Source organism: Nelusetta ayraudi, unplaced genomic scaffold (assembly GCF_046127955.1).
Source record: "Nelusetta ayraudi isolate G7.1 ecotype Tasmania unplaced genomic scaffold, CSIRO-AGI_Nayr_v1 ptg000033l, whole genome shotgun sequence".
In the NCBI taxonomy this organism is placed as follows: domain Eukaryota; kingdom Metazoa; phylum Chordata; class Actinopteri; order Tetraodontiformes; family Monacanthidae; genus Nelusetta; species Nelusetta ayraudi.
In genome coordinates, this window is record NW_027466083.1 from 7,807,347 (window position 1) to 7,821,484 (window position 14,138).

The window sequence follows — 14,138 nt, forward strand, 5'->3', positions numbered from 1 at the left end:
AAAACAAAAAGCAAAAACAAATTAGACCGAGATGAGATCTGCTGGTGCCACTTTGGTTGTTTTTTGTTTTTTTTTACCTTTATTGGATCGTAAATGAGATGAAGTCCCGTTGGGTTTATTGTGCATCGATCAGAGACAGCGGTGCTCTGTCAGAGCTAATGAGCGGTGTTTCAGAGTGTGACAAATCATAACCACTTATTGAGCGCAACCACCGCCGCAATTACTGCTCACTTTTAAAACATAGCAGCGCAGGTAGACGATGATCCGTGTAAAGCTCCAGTCCAGCACCATGAAACAAACAAACAAACAAAAAAAATTCTGAACATGACACGCCAGATAAAAATCCATCCTGCGCATCTTTGTTTGATCTGCTAGTGCATTTTTTTGGTCTGGAATCAATCCCACTGTGACATCACGAGGGGCAGGTTCAGCCTCGTAGGTTTATTCTCCACCTCCTTCCAAACATGCGGAAGGCCAACAACAATAACACAACGAAGCGTCAGCGTCAGAGTTTTAATAAACTGTTTGTGGACCTTCTCAGCTGTCAGCAGCAATCCGGCTCTTTTCTTCTGGTTTGGAAAAAAAATCAAGCGATTGTTTGTTGCCACTTGCAAAGTTTCTTTTCAGTGCCGATGTGTTGATGAAGTTGATTAATAGCACCCAGTTTTCCCTCGGGTGACATTTTACTCACACCACTGCTAAACTGTTCGAGCATGACAGGAGTTTTTGAAAACAATTACAAAAGTTTAGAAGGCTAATATTCTGCATGCGTAAATGATTGAGACGGGAGTGGGTGTCGCGCACCCTGGCAGTTGTGTTACAGTGCGACACTGCTAAACAACTAACTGCCCCATAAAGAGAGACAGGCGGCGAGCGGCGCCGAGTCGGCTCGGGAATCACCTCGGCAACGACGCCATCAAAACGTTCGATTCGCCGACACGCCGTCCTGATGGAGCTGCAAAATGAGCTGCTCAGAGAGTTATGAGTGATAATAAAGTCTGATAAGATTTTAAACATTTTACTTCAGACAAAAACTGTCTCTCAAACATATTTTCGGAGTTTATCGTTTTCAAAAACTTATGTTCTGTTCCATCTCCTTGGTTTCAGCAACAACATTCTACAGATGAAGTTTTAGATCTTTTCTGAAAAAAAATCGTAATTTTTTTTTTAAAGGATTTTTGATTTGCTCATGGCTGGTATCCTCGCCTGAACTTTTCTCAGGGAGAGAGATGAGAGATGTTTTATGACCTTTTCCAGTCAGTTTTATCGATTGGATAATCTTCACCTTAATCCTGAGACGTTCAATTTTGCATGTGCCTGAATTTTAAAAGGCTCTATTTATTTTCTAGTAATCTTAAGAAAGTATATAGAGCTACTATTTATATACTTATAATATTGCATCCATTCATTTCCCATGCTTTCGTTATTATTTCTCGTTAATCATCACTCCTTATCATTAACATCCCTGCCTTTGTTAATGGGAGAATAACGTTATCATAATTAGTAGCATGGCTGTTGTAGTCATTTTAGAGGCAGCATCAGCCAGCAAATGAATGAGTGATTATAATATATATTAAAATTACGATCATGTTCTCAGATTATGGTGCGGTAAATTTCTTGCCTTTAATCAGGTTTCATTCACCTCTCTCCAAGTAGTGCTGTGTGTTCCCGGAGTTGCGGTGCACCCCATGGTGCGTCACTCTGCCCGCACTCTTTTCCCTTCTAGTCCTTCAGCTCTCCATCTCTTCTCTCTCCTAATCTGTGGTGCTCGCGCAGCCCCGTCGCAACCTCGGCTGTCTCGGGATCTTGTAAAAACGTAACTCTGCGTCGCCGACTCCCCTCCTCACACAGATTAGTCCTGATCCCACCTCTGTCTCTGCGCTGACAGACCTCGACTAACCGTGGAGGAAGTAAATAAGCGTCACTGAGCTAAAACCTGCTGCCTGTCCCCCTCCTTTCATATTTGCTTTAGCCTCCTTCCAAATCCCTCCGTCGTCGATCTAAAAACAGGTCGTCACGCCAGCACGTTTGAGTGCCGTCCCTCGAGTCTTTAATCTCATCATGACGCAGTTTTATCCTCCTGAATATGGAGGAACTAAAAATTAACAGCTCCCCTGCTGGCCCGGGGGTGTTTTGCTGGTTACCTGAATGTGTGAGATTTGGATTTTGTTTGTGAAGCAAAAACATTTCATCTCGCCACCCGCTTCCCTTTCATCCCTTTTGTGACATCCGAGTGTTTTCTGTCTTGTTTTGTCGAGTTCGGCCCAGTGACAAGAGCAGGAAACGAGCCGATACTTTAAAAAACCACAGCCTTACTGCTGGAACGGCGCCACCTAAAGTGGCTCAATCGATGAGTGGACCTTGTCCCAAAGAAGAATATTAAACCTTGAGGTTCATGGGAGTCATTTTCATAACACAAGACTATTCAGCCAAGACGGATTGTGCGCTCAAGCCTCTGTGTTTTTTTGGTGCTGCACGAACCTGCTTTTGTGTCGCAGAAAAAGTCTTTTACCTCTTTCTCTTCAGCGCTTTTGTTTACTTTGCTTGCCGTGGGAGAATGTTTCCATGGCGGCTGAAGGTGAACGCTGGAGGGGAATCTGCTGCTGCGGAAGCGAGAAGAGCGGCAGAGACTCGCCCAAGCAGATAACTCGCATCGGCGTGGACACACACACCGGTTGGAATTCTTTTTTGTGCAACGGTGTTAAAATAAGACACAGCGGGAACAAAAAAATATGTACCATAGGGGGGATTGTTCCGCCATAGAGGTAGGAGAAAGAGTGAATCAGCGAAGGCGTGATAATGAATTATCTCCTCGTGCACGAAGGGAGTAACAGAGGAGAGAGATAAAAGCAGACCTCATGCTGCGCCGCTAACTGCCTCGGGCTCGGCTGCCTCTGAATTACGGCACGTTGGAAGACACTCGGCCACCTCCCGGGAACTTGCGGTGCGCAAAAGGAGAAAAGAATAGGGAGGGAAACAGACGTAATGAAAGTGCGGATGATAACGAGAGAGAGAGAGTTAAAAAATTCTGGGAAAGGTCAAAGGGTCAAAGCTAAGCCCCCTCGAGGCGGCGCAAAGCGTGGATTTACATCTGTGCGGTTAATTAGAGACCTAAAGATGAAATTAAAGCGGTGCGAGTGAAAGGATGGGAGACGGACAAGGGGAGTGCAGCAGTGGGGGAGCTGTGGGGGGGTGATGGGGAGGGTGAGGGGGCACTGGATGGGATTATTCAGCATGTGTAATTATGAGAGATATTACACGTCTGGCAGAACAGAAAGTGTGTCACCAATAAGAATCCATGTCTTTAATGATCCCGACACGATGTGCGAGATACGCCGGGAGACTTTAACAAGTGTGGGTGTGTGTGTGTATGAGCACGTGTGTGTGTGTGTGTGTGTTTCTTTTACACCTCATTACAAAATAATATGCAGCAGATTGAAATGGAAGTTTGTACTTCATTACACCAAGTTTACCAAAGACATTTGTCTTTGTTAAACCCCCCCGGGGATGTACATCAATATTAGCACGTCCGAAATGACTGATGCACTGATGTACTCAACTGGTGTCCAGGGCAGGTAGCTTGCAAGTAACAATAATTTATATAGATTTAGATATTTTTTTAACTTTTCAATTTCTTTTTATTTTTTATTCAAGCTGTTGCACTGAGGCATCATTAAGAAAAAATAAATGCACATATTCATTTTGTGGCAGCAAACTGAACTGAACATTTATCTCAATGCTGTTGCAACTCTAAAAATGACCTTAATATCATTAATGAATTTAAGCACGTCTGCAACTCTTACACTTTAATACATCATCCAGCGGCTGTGCTAAGTACTTTTTCAGTTTTTTTGATTTCATGCTACGCTCATTGTTGAAATTAAGATTTTGGGAAAAGTGATTTTTCTCCAACTTGCCTCATCTGATCTAGTTATTTATTTACCACGTGGCCTAAAATTAGTTTTCATATCTCTGGGTGTGAATCCCCGACATGCAGCCATTGTTGGGAGTGTTAAGAGATCAAATGCAACTCCGGTGTCAGAGCAAGGAAGGAGACAGCTGAGGGACATGAGCTCCATGGAAATGTGATGGATCACACAAGTTATTATTATTATTATTATTATTATTATTATTATTATTATTATTATTATTATTACTGTTATTATTATTGTTATTATTATTGTTATTATTATTATTACTATTATTTTTATTATTATTATTGTTATTATTATTATTATTATTATTATTATTATATTGATTGAAAAACAAATGTGAAGTGTATTTAAAAGAACTTGTCCATCACACAAGAAACAAAAGCTCACGGCCAAATGCACAAGGGCCTTTTCCCGACGCCTGCTTGAAATTCCCACCCCACTCCGTGCAGACTTTATATATTTCACCCAGCTGAAGTGTTTGGACTTCAATACGAGGCCGCAGCCACTCAGTGTTTGCAGAAATCTTATTCCGTTTTCATCAGCAAACACAGGGAGACGGAGAATTTAGACTGGCTCTGTTCCCTCTGCACTGAATCAGCTGCAGCGGCGCAGCGGCGGTCATAAATGCAGGATTCAGACTTTAAATGGGAAATCACAGTTGCCATGACGACTCACAGGGCATCTTCCACTCTCGCAACTGGAAACTGGCTGCTGGATGACCACAAGCTGAAAGGTGTAACATGATAGACTGGTGGTGTGTGTGTGTGTGTGTGTGTGTGTGTGTGTGTTTGACGCGGTGTTGCTGCTGTTGGTTTCTGCTGCTCTTCTGTTTTTCCAAAAACCGAAAACTTTTACAGAGTTTTTCCAGAGCAGTCTGCAGGAAATGTGAGCGGAGAGTCTCACTAGCAGCAGGACAAGACCAGCCGATCACCCAGAAAGAGGAAGGACACTCAGACAGTGTCGCCCCCCCCACCCCCATCCAAAAAAACCTCTTGTGCAATCGCCAGCAATTAGCTGCAAAGGTCCACTGAGTGGGTAGTGAGGCTTCAGATGGGAGCTGGGGGGACAATAGGCGAGCTGGAGAGGATGAGGGGGGAGATAAAACCAGGAAGGAGGGAGCAGCAATATAAGAGGTGAGTGAGGAACGGGAGGAAGAGAGGGACAAACGGAGAGGGGGGGTGGAAGGATAAAATGAAGTGGAAACAATTGGGGGTTAGGCAGGGAGAAGAAAGAGCCTCCAAGACCTCCGGGTTCAAAGTGGCTTTGTTGTCGGCACTCGGCGCCGCACTCCCCTCGCCCACTGCGGCTGTCGGAGAGCGACGAGGCCTCGTCTGATCGGCTCCGCACACGAAGGGCGAAATCAGAGCGCAACTGAAGTGAACTGAGATCGCAGAGATGGAATTGTGTTGAATCGCCGCACCAGTTGCAACGATGAGACGATCTGAGCGATCAATCTGGTTTGAGCACCTGCTTGTTTAATGACAAAGATGGTCTGATATCAAATTGCTCCTAATTGGCCAGCTGGACTGTCAGAAGTGCTTCTCTGCCAGAATCATCCGGATCGTTGCCTGAGTCATAAATAATAACTCAATATATTAGAGGTTGTCTGTTTAAAGCTCTTTCCCATGAAGGCTTTTGAGGGAAAATATATCTTGCTGTCTAGCTGACAATAACTTTTATTTAGAAATGTTCCAAAAACCTACAATAATTTCCACCATGAATTGGCAACTAAAAAAAAAATCAACCCCTATTCAGAAAGTGATGCCTTGTTTGTAGTTCATCTTCATTTCATACCTTCCTCTGTCCTGTTTATAGGCTGGTGAGTAAACAGTTCCCCAGCTTAGTCACGCTGGTGGATTGTTAAAGCTACAACAGTTTGCTGGAGGCGGACCGAACTCGAAGTGGAGCTCATATAAAGGATTTATACATCAAAAATTGTTACACGGGCACGAAAAAGCTTGGAACCGCGAAACTTTCCCTGAAGGTCTCGTCCAAACATCCCATCGATGCACAATGTCAATGTGAAAGTAAAGACGTGAGGGTCAAATAAATAATAATAAATAAATAATGTTGTTTTCATCTTCACCAAAACTTTTCGACTCTTCTCTCCCTGCTGTCTCCCACCCTGCTGTGCCCTGCTTCCTTCATTTTTTCTCCTAGCTTTTTTGATTTAATTTTTTTTTATATATATATAAAAATCATATTTTTCTCCTGGACTCCTCTGTTGCTCCTCCTAAAATCTGCCAGTTCGATGACCTGCAGCAATCAGCATGATTTAGCAAGAAAAACAAGCCGCTGGGCTAACAGCAGCGGCTTCCTTTGAATCACCGAACACCCTTGTTTTCTTCTCACGCTGCTCCCTGCAGGAGCTCCACCTGCAGCGAAGCTTCTGCATCCACGGTGGCTTTTGACTGTCTTTTAATTACCATAATTACACCTCAGCTCGACCACAGCTGGATCGAGGTGGATGGGCAGAGAAAAAAAACGAATAAATAACACATCTGTATGCAAACTTTGATGTCTGTCTACAAGGCACAGAAAATAAAAGTTGCAAATAGAGTTACCTTAACCTAAAACCTTGAGTAACATATTCTTCCTTTATTATTTATTTATTAATGCATTTATTTTCCCTGTGAAAAGATTCAAACTTCCAACAATACACTTAGCCCTCTGTTTACAGCCTCCAGCAGAAACGCTCAGTTCAAACTTCCTGTTAAAACCGACGCTCTGCTGTTGGAAGGGGGCAAAAAAGGCGGTGCTGCTGCTCAGAGGAGAGGGGTGTCAGAAGCTGCGTTTCCATTACAGTTTTCCACGAAATAATAGCGATATTTTAAAAATTTCGACAAGATACAGTTGCGATTTGCAGGTGTTTCCATTGAACGGTGTGAAGCGCATTAGTCGTAAACGTAATTCTCGTAAACTCTGGCCCCGTGAGAGTTTACGAGAATTACGTTTGCTTTTCTCTGTTTATGTTTGCAAGAATGGTTGTTCTATTTTTCACTTTGATTGCTTGTAAAAAAAAATATTCCATCTCCTCCTCTGTCCAATCATGACGCACCAATTTCACTTGAAATGAAATGGTCCCATTTAAATGCGAATAAATGTGTTTCCATTACCAGATTCTTAATGCGACATTTAGGTTTTGGGCAATTCTAGAGGTCATGGGAACGCAGCTAGAGGGGCATCAGTGCCCTTTGTGACATCACAGAGGGCTGTTCTCCAGAACCATCTGCCTCATGCACGCCGCATTAACGTGAGCGAGGAGAACATGTGACACACAGACACAGATAATGTTAGGAAGTGATTCCCCCCCCCCAACAATAGTCTCCAGATATCCGAGCGAACCAACGACTCGCCGCTCGGAGTCCCTCAAAACCGCGCCGCTCGGCACACACCACCGCTGCCACACTGAGACAGTTCAGTCGGCGAGTCCGTTTACACTCCAGGTGTGCCGTCCAGATAGAACTTATCTCCCCGGCTGCTTTAATACGAGGCCGTTCGAAGGGCACAGCGGCTTATTAAACACGCGCGGCTCCATCAGGGAGCTCTGACCGCGTGTCACCGGTCGGGTGTTTTTCCAGTTTATTACGTCTGCGGGCCGCCGGATGTCTCTCAGCGAGCCCGTTCAGCGCCGCTATCGGCGCTAATGCACCGCCGCCGACCGCTACCACATTTCAATATCCCCTCCCAAAGCAGTCACACATTTATTATTGTATAATTACAATAGTTCACAATGAGCAGGGGTCACGTGTAGCCGCCGTCTCTCGGCCGGGAGATAAACCCCTCTAATAAATGTGCGGGAACCCGAGGCCCACAAAGCAGACACCATTAGCAGAGAGGCAGAGAGGAACGGCGCCGTTATCGCCGCCACGGACTCACGGCTAATTATTCACCGCTGCCGGAGAAAAATCATCCATCAGCAGGCAAAACAAGCCTCTCCTCGGAACTGATGTATGGAGCGGGAAAGTGATCCAGATCTCAGAGCCTCTCGTCCCTCCTGGTCTGCTGCTGCGAACTGAGGCTCCCAGGGGCCGACAGGTAAAAAGTTCCTGATTCATGACCCAGATGTTTGTTTTTTTTCATTTAAATTGAACATATTAAACCCACATTGCGTGTCATTTCTCGTTTGCGTTGATGTCGTTTGTCATATAGCAGCGCCAAGGACAATTTCTTATTAAAGAAAACGAAAAAATATGTAATGATCAATACAGACTCCCGTGTCTGATTAATGTTTGTTTTCTGTATTATCAAACTAAAGCTCAGTTAGTGTTCTGATTCAGATCATTTTTAATTCATTTATTGACTTTCCTCAAACAACTACCGAGGGATCAGGATCAATAAGTTATTGGATTCTTTCACTTGGAGTAAACACTTGATTATTGTGTTTGTGTGTGGTGAATTATGATGTTTGCCCCAGCGGGTTTAACCAGGGGCTTTTTCAGCCTTTGGAAGCTCACTATTGACTTAAATCTATCAAGGACGAACATAAAGTTTATAATACATCATATTATACATATTTTATTCCTCTTAACCTAACATATTCTCCTGTTGTACCTCATATTCCACTTTATATCTACATGTTGGTTCCCTTGTCTGGCTGGCATTTTCTAGATTTGTTTTTATTGTTGCAATTACTTGATTGAATTTAATTTATGTTCCGTTGTTATTTAAAGGCACGACTCAAAACCGGGTTACCATAGCAACCTGGCTGACAGGAGGTGAGACCAGTCATACACCCCAACACCCCAGTATGAACAATTTATTGGTGCAGCCTCATAACAGACTGCCAAGATTTCCTGAAGCAGAAGACTCAGTGGGTTTATTGAGTCTCTGCACGAGGGTTGGTCATTTCGCCCTTTTTCATTGTATTCAATATTTTATCCTACTTTCTGTGATGCAAGGTCATTTGTGTGTGTTTTAAAAGCTGGTACGTTTTCATAGGGCCGTGCAACACTGGCGCAGGAAAGTTCGTTTTTCAAAACTTTGGATGCATGAGTGTGTTGAACGTTGCTTCAAAAGACTGGCTGGGACTGGATTGGACGGCTAAATGAAGTGCCCACACATCATTTAGCACCATTATTCCTGCTGAACTTTCCAAGCTTATGTCCATATTGTGAATTTCCACCCTGCTAAACACACCTGTGATTCCTGGCCACTCTGCTCCCAGACCCCTCACATTGGGAGAGAGAGAGGAAGAGAGGGAGCTCGTCCCAGGAAAACACACACACACACACACACACACACACACACACACACACACACACACACACACACACACACACACACACACAGCGCACACAATTCCACGGCATCAGCATCAACCAGGAACGCCAGCTGCGCCACTCGGAGCTAAGTGCTCCCGCCTTGGCGGTGCCCTCCTGCTGCAGCCCCCACATTTAACCTTGAGCATCACCTGATCAATAGCCCTGCTTTACTGGTCCCAGCCCGTTCCTTTAGCTGCTTGTCGAGCATAAAACGCATTGACAAACACGGCAGACTGGCCTCTGGGCAAACAAATAGCACCAGGAAGCTGCTTGCCGGCCATCTGGAAGGAGACGAGTCTGGCAGAATAGTGGAGCACAAGCTGCCCATTAATACTGTGGGGTGAAAGATCATGGTGATGGGTTTTTTTGTTGTTTTTATTTTTTTTGATCTTACCCTTGCCACTCGAACCATATTGAGAGGTTGAGTCATTGTTTCTGAATGAAATGCACAAAGGGAAGATGATTCTCCGCCACCGCAACACTCTTTAGAACCTCCAGATCTTCAAGAGAACAGTTGAGCACCTGAACTTTTATATTCCATGTTGCACCACTTTGCGAGAGCGATTTAAAAAAAAAAAAAAAAAGGGAGTTGGTCCGCAAATCTGTTGCGCTTTGGCCCCGGCACGTCTACGATTTCAGCCCCGTTTGCCACGGCAGCATTAGTGCCCTAACAGTGATTATTGGTCCTAACAGGGGCCAAAGCTGCTCTCAGCTGCCTCTTAGTCTAAAGCCCAAAGGCTATTACGGTGCTTCCAGATTGCCGTAATCATGAACAGGGTCTGGGCACACATGGGCAGGAGAGCAATTATGAATTTATCCGAGGGCTGAAGGTCTGGAAGCGAGTGCGGTTGAAGGCGGGTCGGCAGGTTTCTCTGTGTTTGCAGGTGGCTAAAAGCCCAGGTCATGTTTTAAAGTGAAATTATGTTATGCGCGAGTCGAGAGAGGACAAACTGCTGTTTCCTCTTTTATAAGACTCGGGGCTCAGCTTGAGTCGTGTTTTTGTTCATTTTCAGATGAAGGGAAATGGAACGGAAACTGAATCAAAGACGGAATCCCGAGTGGAAGCGCACAGGTGAGCGAACGGACGAACAAACGGAGCGGAGGAGTCACTCACGGAAGGCCGTGTAGAACTCGTGCAGGCTGAGGTGTCCGTCGTTGTTGTAGTCGTCGTAGCGCAGCAGGTCCTGCATGGTGCACTGCAGCAGGCTGTCCTCCAGGTGCTCCTTCATGGAGATCTGCAGACAGAGGGGCCGCACGCTGAACCACACTGACAAATTCTGGGAACATTTCAGGATTTTTTTTCCCTGTCCTTTTTTTCGTTCCCCACAGAAAAGTTGCACATGGAAGCCACTTTTCTTCTTCTGCTTCCATCAAGCCTGAAGGCAGCGATTCAGGCTGAAGAGGCCTCGGGTCTTTTTAATTGAACATTTCTAACCCAAAGTGCAGGACTTTATTCTCTAAGACCCGACTGAAATTAATCTGCCAGTATCTTTGATCTTTAACAGCATCATCGCTGCATAACTGCATTCAGGACCAGCAGCTACTTCTGAGGAAATGAATCCTTTTTTTAGTGGGTTCCTTTTACCAGATGGGGATTTATTTTTTTTTCTTCCTTCAGTAAAAATAGGCCAAACAACATTTGGTCCTTTAGAAAAAAAAATATTATTACATTTTCAGGGATCAAACTAGGGCATCATCTTCAAGCACCGTCAGACAACAAATGATTATTTACTGTGCCGTTTTTGGCAATTTATTCAATTTTAGTTTCTAAATGAATAATAATATTAATGAAAAAAAAACTGTCCTGCTCTTTGTATCATCCAAACCACCCCGATTTGATTTACACACGCTAAGAAAGAGCCAAACCACAATTTCATCCCAGAGATCAAGACGTCGATATTATCCTGACAGCCGCTCGTCCTGTGTCGGGAAGTGGTAAATCAGAGGAGCTCTGGTGGGCGGCGTCTGGGCGGAGCCTAATCACAGCCGCGTCCGACGGCCAGATAATTTCATTTTCTGACCGCGGAAAAAATGCCGCCGCTGCTGCCGCTCTGCTCCTGATCTGTAGCTCAGCCGACTGTTTCCCATCAGGCGGCGGGATGAGATTTTGTTACGGCCGATGATTTAATGTCACTAGCTGCTTTTTTCTTTGGTTTGGAACGTTGCAGAGGGAACGTTTGGAACGTTTGGAACGTTCCCTCTGCAGCCAACCTGGATTCTCTCCAGGTGCTGAATGTTCCTTAACGCACCAGCGTTGTCGTGTTTTTTCCCCTTTTGTGTGTTTGTCGCCACGAGGGAGCACGATGGACAAAAATCAACAACCAGCTGCATCAGCTAAACTCCAGAAAATGACTCTGCAGCTCTGGAACTGATGCCCGAGTTCTGACAGCTGGGATCATGTTTGGGTGACTCATCATTCCCGACGACACCAACCTTCTCCAGCTCGTCGCCGACCAGCCAGCCGTCCTGGTCCACGTCCAGGTACTTGAACATGGTGTCCACCAGCGCCCTCTTCTCCTCCATGTCCCTCTGCTGGCTCCGCCCCCCTCCTGTCCTCAGCAGCTTGGGCTGCATGTCCAGCAGCATGCTCTTCAGCCTGTTGTACTCCGACATGGTGCAGGCATTTCCTGCACGGAGGCAAAACACACAGAGGTGGAAGGTTAAACTCAGGTGGACAAAACAAGAGCAGGATGGATGAGTACTGTGTTAGTTGTGCTCTTGTTTCTTTCCCCCTTTGGAGGAGAGAAAAAAGGGGGCTAGATGAGGCGCATTGTGTCAATTAGCCGACAGCTGTTGCTAATTAATTACAAGTAATCCTTGAATTTGCAGGAAAACAAAGGTAAACATCTTCACTCGGAGCCTCTCAAGAGTCGAGTCCCTCTCTCTGCTGCCAGATTAAAGCAAACCCAAAACCAATCAAAACTAGACAGAGACTCTTCATCGTCCTCCTCCTCCTCCACCTCCTCCAACCTCTTCACGCGGGCCTCGCCTGATGAAAAACGTTCGGAGGAAATGAGTAACCGCAAATTAATCACGGGGCAGCGCTCGCTCTGTTTTCCTTTGCACTTCAGATCAATAATTATGCATCTGGCCCTCGCCCTGCCGGGAGATAACCAACGAAAGAGAGCGGACGGACAAGCGGCTCCGACGAAAGGAGAGGAGGAAGGAAACTTTCCATTTCCTTTTTTTTATCTGCCGCTTCCTCTCTCGCGCTCAATCCGGCGATCTGGTATCATCCGCTAAGCCGGCTGACAGCACGAGAGGCGCCGACGGGAGGCGAGAGGCGGGTAAGCCAACACGGCAGACAGGAGCGGGCAATTGAGAGAACAGAGCGCGGAGGAATCGGTGCCATGAATAAATCATCAGGTGACGCCCAGCCAATGCGCCGCCCCCTCCTCCGTAAGCAACACGCCGGCGGGATCTCGCGGCCTAATCTCCTCCCCGACGAGGCGGCTGAGACGCAACTGTCGCAGCTAATGAACGCAGGAAAAAAGAAAAACAATCAGGTTGGACGTGACTGAGAGTCTGCAAAATCCAAAGGCTTCGAACGCTGCGTCTCATTCTGGTGCCGCCAAAACCTCTGTGAGTGAGGGTTAAGTGAGGTCACAGCTGCGGGCTCTGTGGTCGGACACATGGTAAAAAAGTGCACGTCCATTCACTGCCACACAAAGAGGAGCCTGCAAAGTGTTTCCTGTTCGGCAAAAAATAAAGGATCTTTCGCTTCCAGTCGATTTCATCTCTCAGTTTGACCCCAACCGGCCCGACTGAGGCATTTAAACGGCACATTTTCATATTTCAGGTGCTGCTGTCGTCATTTGTTCTTCACTTCACCATTTTAATGGTGCGTCTCTGCGCTCAATAACCGGCAGGGTCGGACGCTCGATAAACCCTCCGCCGCCCCGCCTGCTCGCTGTTCTCTCCATCCAGCGCTTCTAATTTATTTCCAAGTAACTGCAGCGCTCCACGTGTTTCCTCAGTGATGCGCAATAAAACACTACGTAGTGAGAGAGAGAGAGGAAAAAAGAACAATTTGATGTCAGTTTCAATTCAATTAATAAAAAAAAAGAAACTTCTGCGTGCTTTGGTAACAAAAAAACAACATTCTGATGGAGTCAGTGTGAGTCTGTGTTTGCAGAGCCGCGAGGCACTCTGTCACTATGTCGCTCTCAACAGGAACCTTAAAGAAATAGACAGGAAGAGCTCAGTGGAAGGTGCGAAAGGTGAAATGGGATTGAGCCCCATGCACGCTCACGCACAAACGCACACACACAAACATGCTTCCCTTCATAGAATATGTGTCCTTTTGTGTCTAACAGGATCAGCAGACACTGTGGCACACGTGTCCCGGAGAATTCCAATTATCTGGCAGCACAACTGCCCATGTCAGACAGGTGCGCCACTCAACATGACGCATTACGCGGGGACAAAAAGGAAAGCAACGGCGACACGGTGATGCACGCACACGTACACATGTTTTATACACACGTGCACATTCATGCCTCAAGGCCAAGGGGCCGATTACGACGCGAGGACTCGCACACCTGCATGACTAAGGCCGTGCACCCCCCCTCCCCAAGCCCCACCCCCGCGGGGACGGTGGAGTCAAGGTCTCGGCTAAATCCCAGCTCGGTGCAGGAGCAGGCGTGAGACGGATCAGGCAGGAGGGATCATCGGCGGAGCCGTCGTCCCTCCTGCCGAAACCCAAAGGCAGATTTACATCTTGACATATTTGCCGAGGGGAGACGATCCTCCCGTCGCCTGGATTTACCGCACGGATTTGAACACACCGTTCCTTTAGAAACCCGATATGAAAAGGAAGTCTGACCGTTTGCCCTGTAGAGTGAAGGAATATATATATATATATCTATATATGTATATATATATATATATATATATATATATATATATATATATATATATATATATATATATATATATA

General features: G+C 45.8%; 1 protein-coding gene across 1 annotated transcript in view; it reads right to left on the reverse strand.

The window, feature by feature from the left end:
• Positions 1-14,138, reverse strand: part of fstl4 (follistatin-like 4) — a 128,065-nt gene that overhangs the window by 31,173 nt on the left and 82,754 nt on the right. The window contains exons 5-6 of the mRNA XM_076032115.1: positions 11,633-11,826; positions 10,314-10,434 (exon numbers count right to left, since the gene is read on the reverse strand). Coding sequence (XP_075888230.1) covers positions 10,314-10,434; positions 11,633-11,826 — 315 coding nt within the window. The remainder of the gene's footprint in view (positions 1-10,313; positions 10,435-11,632; positions 11,827-14,138) is intronic.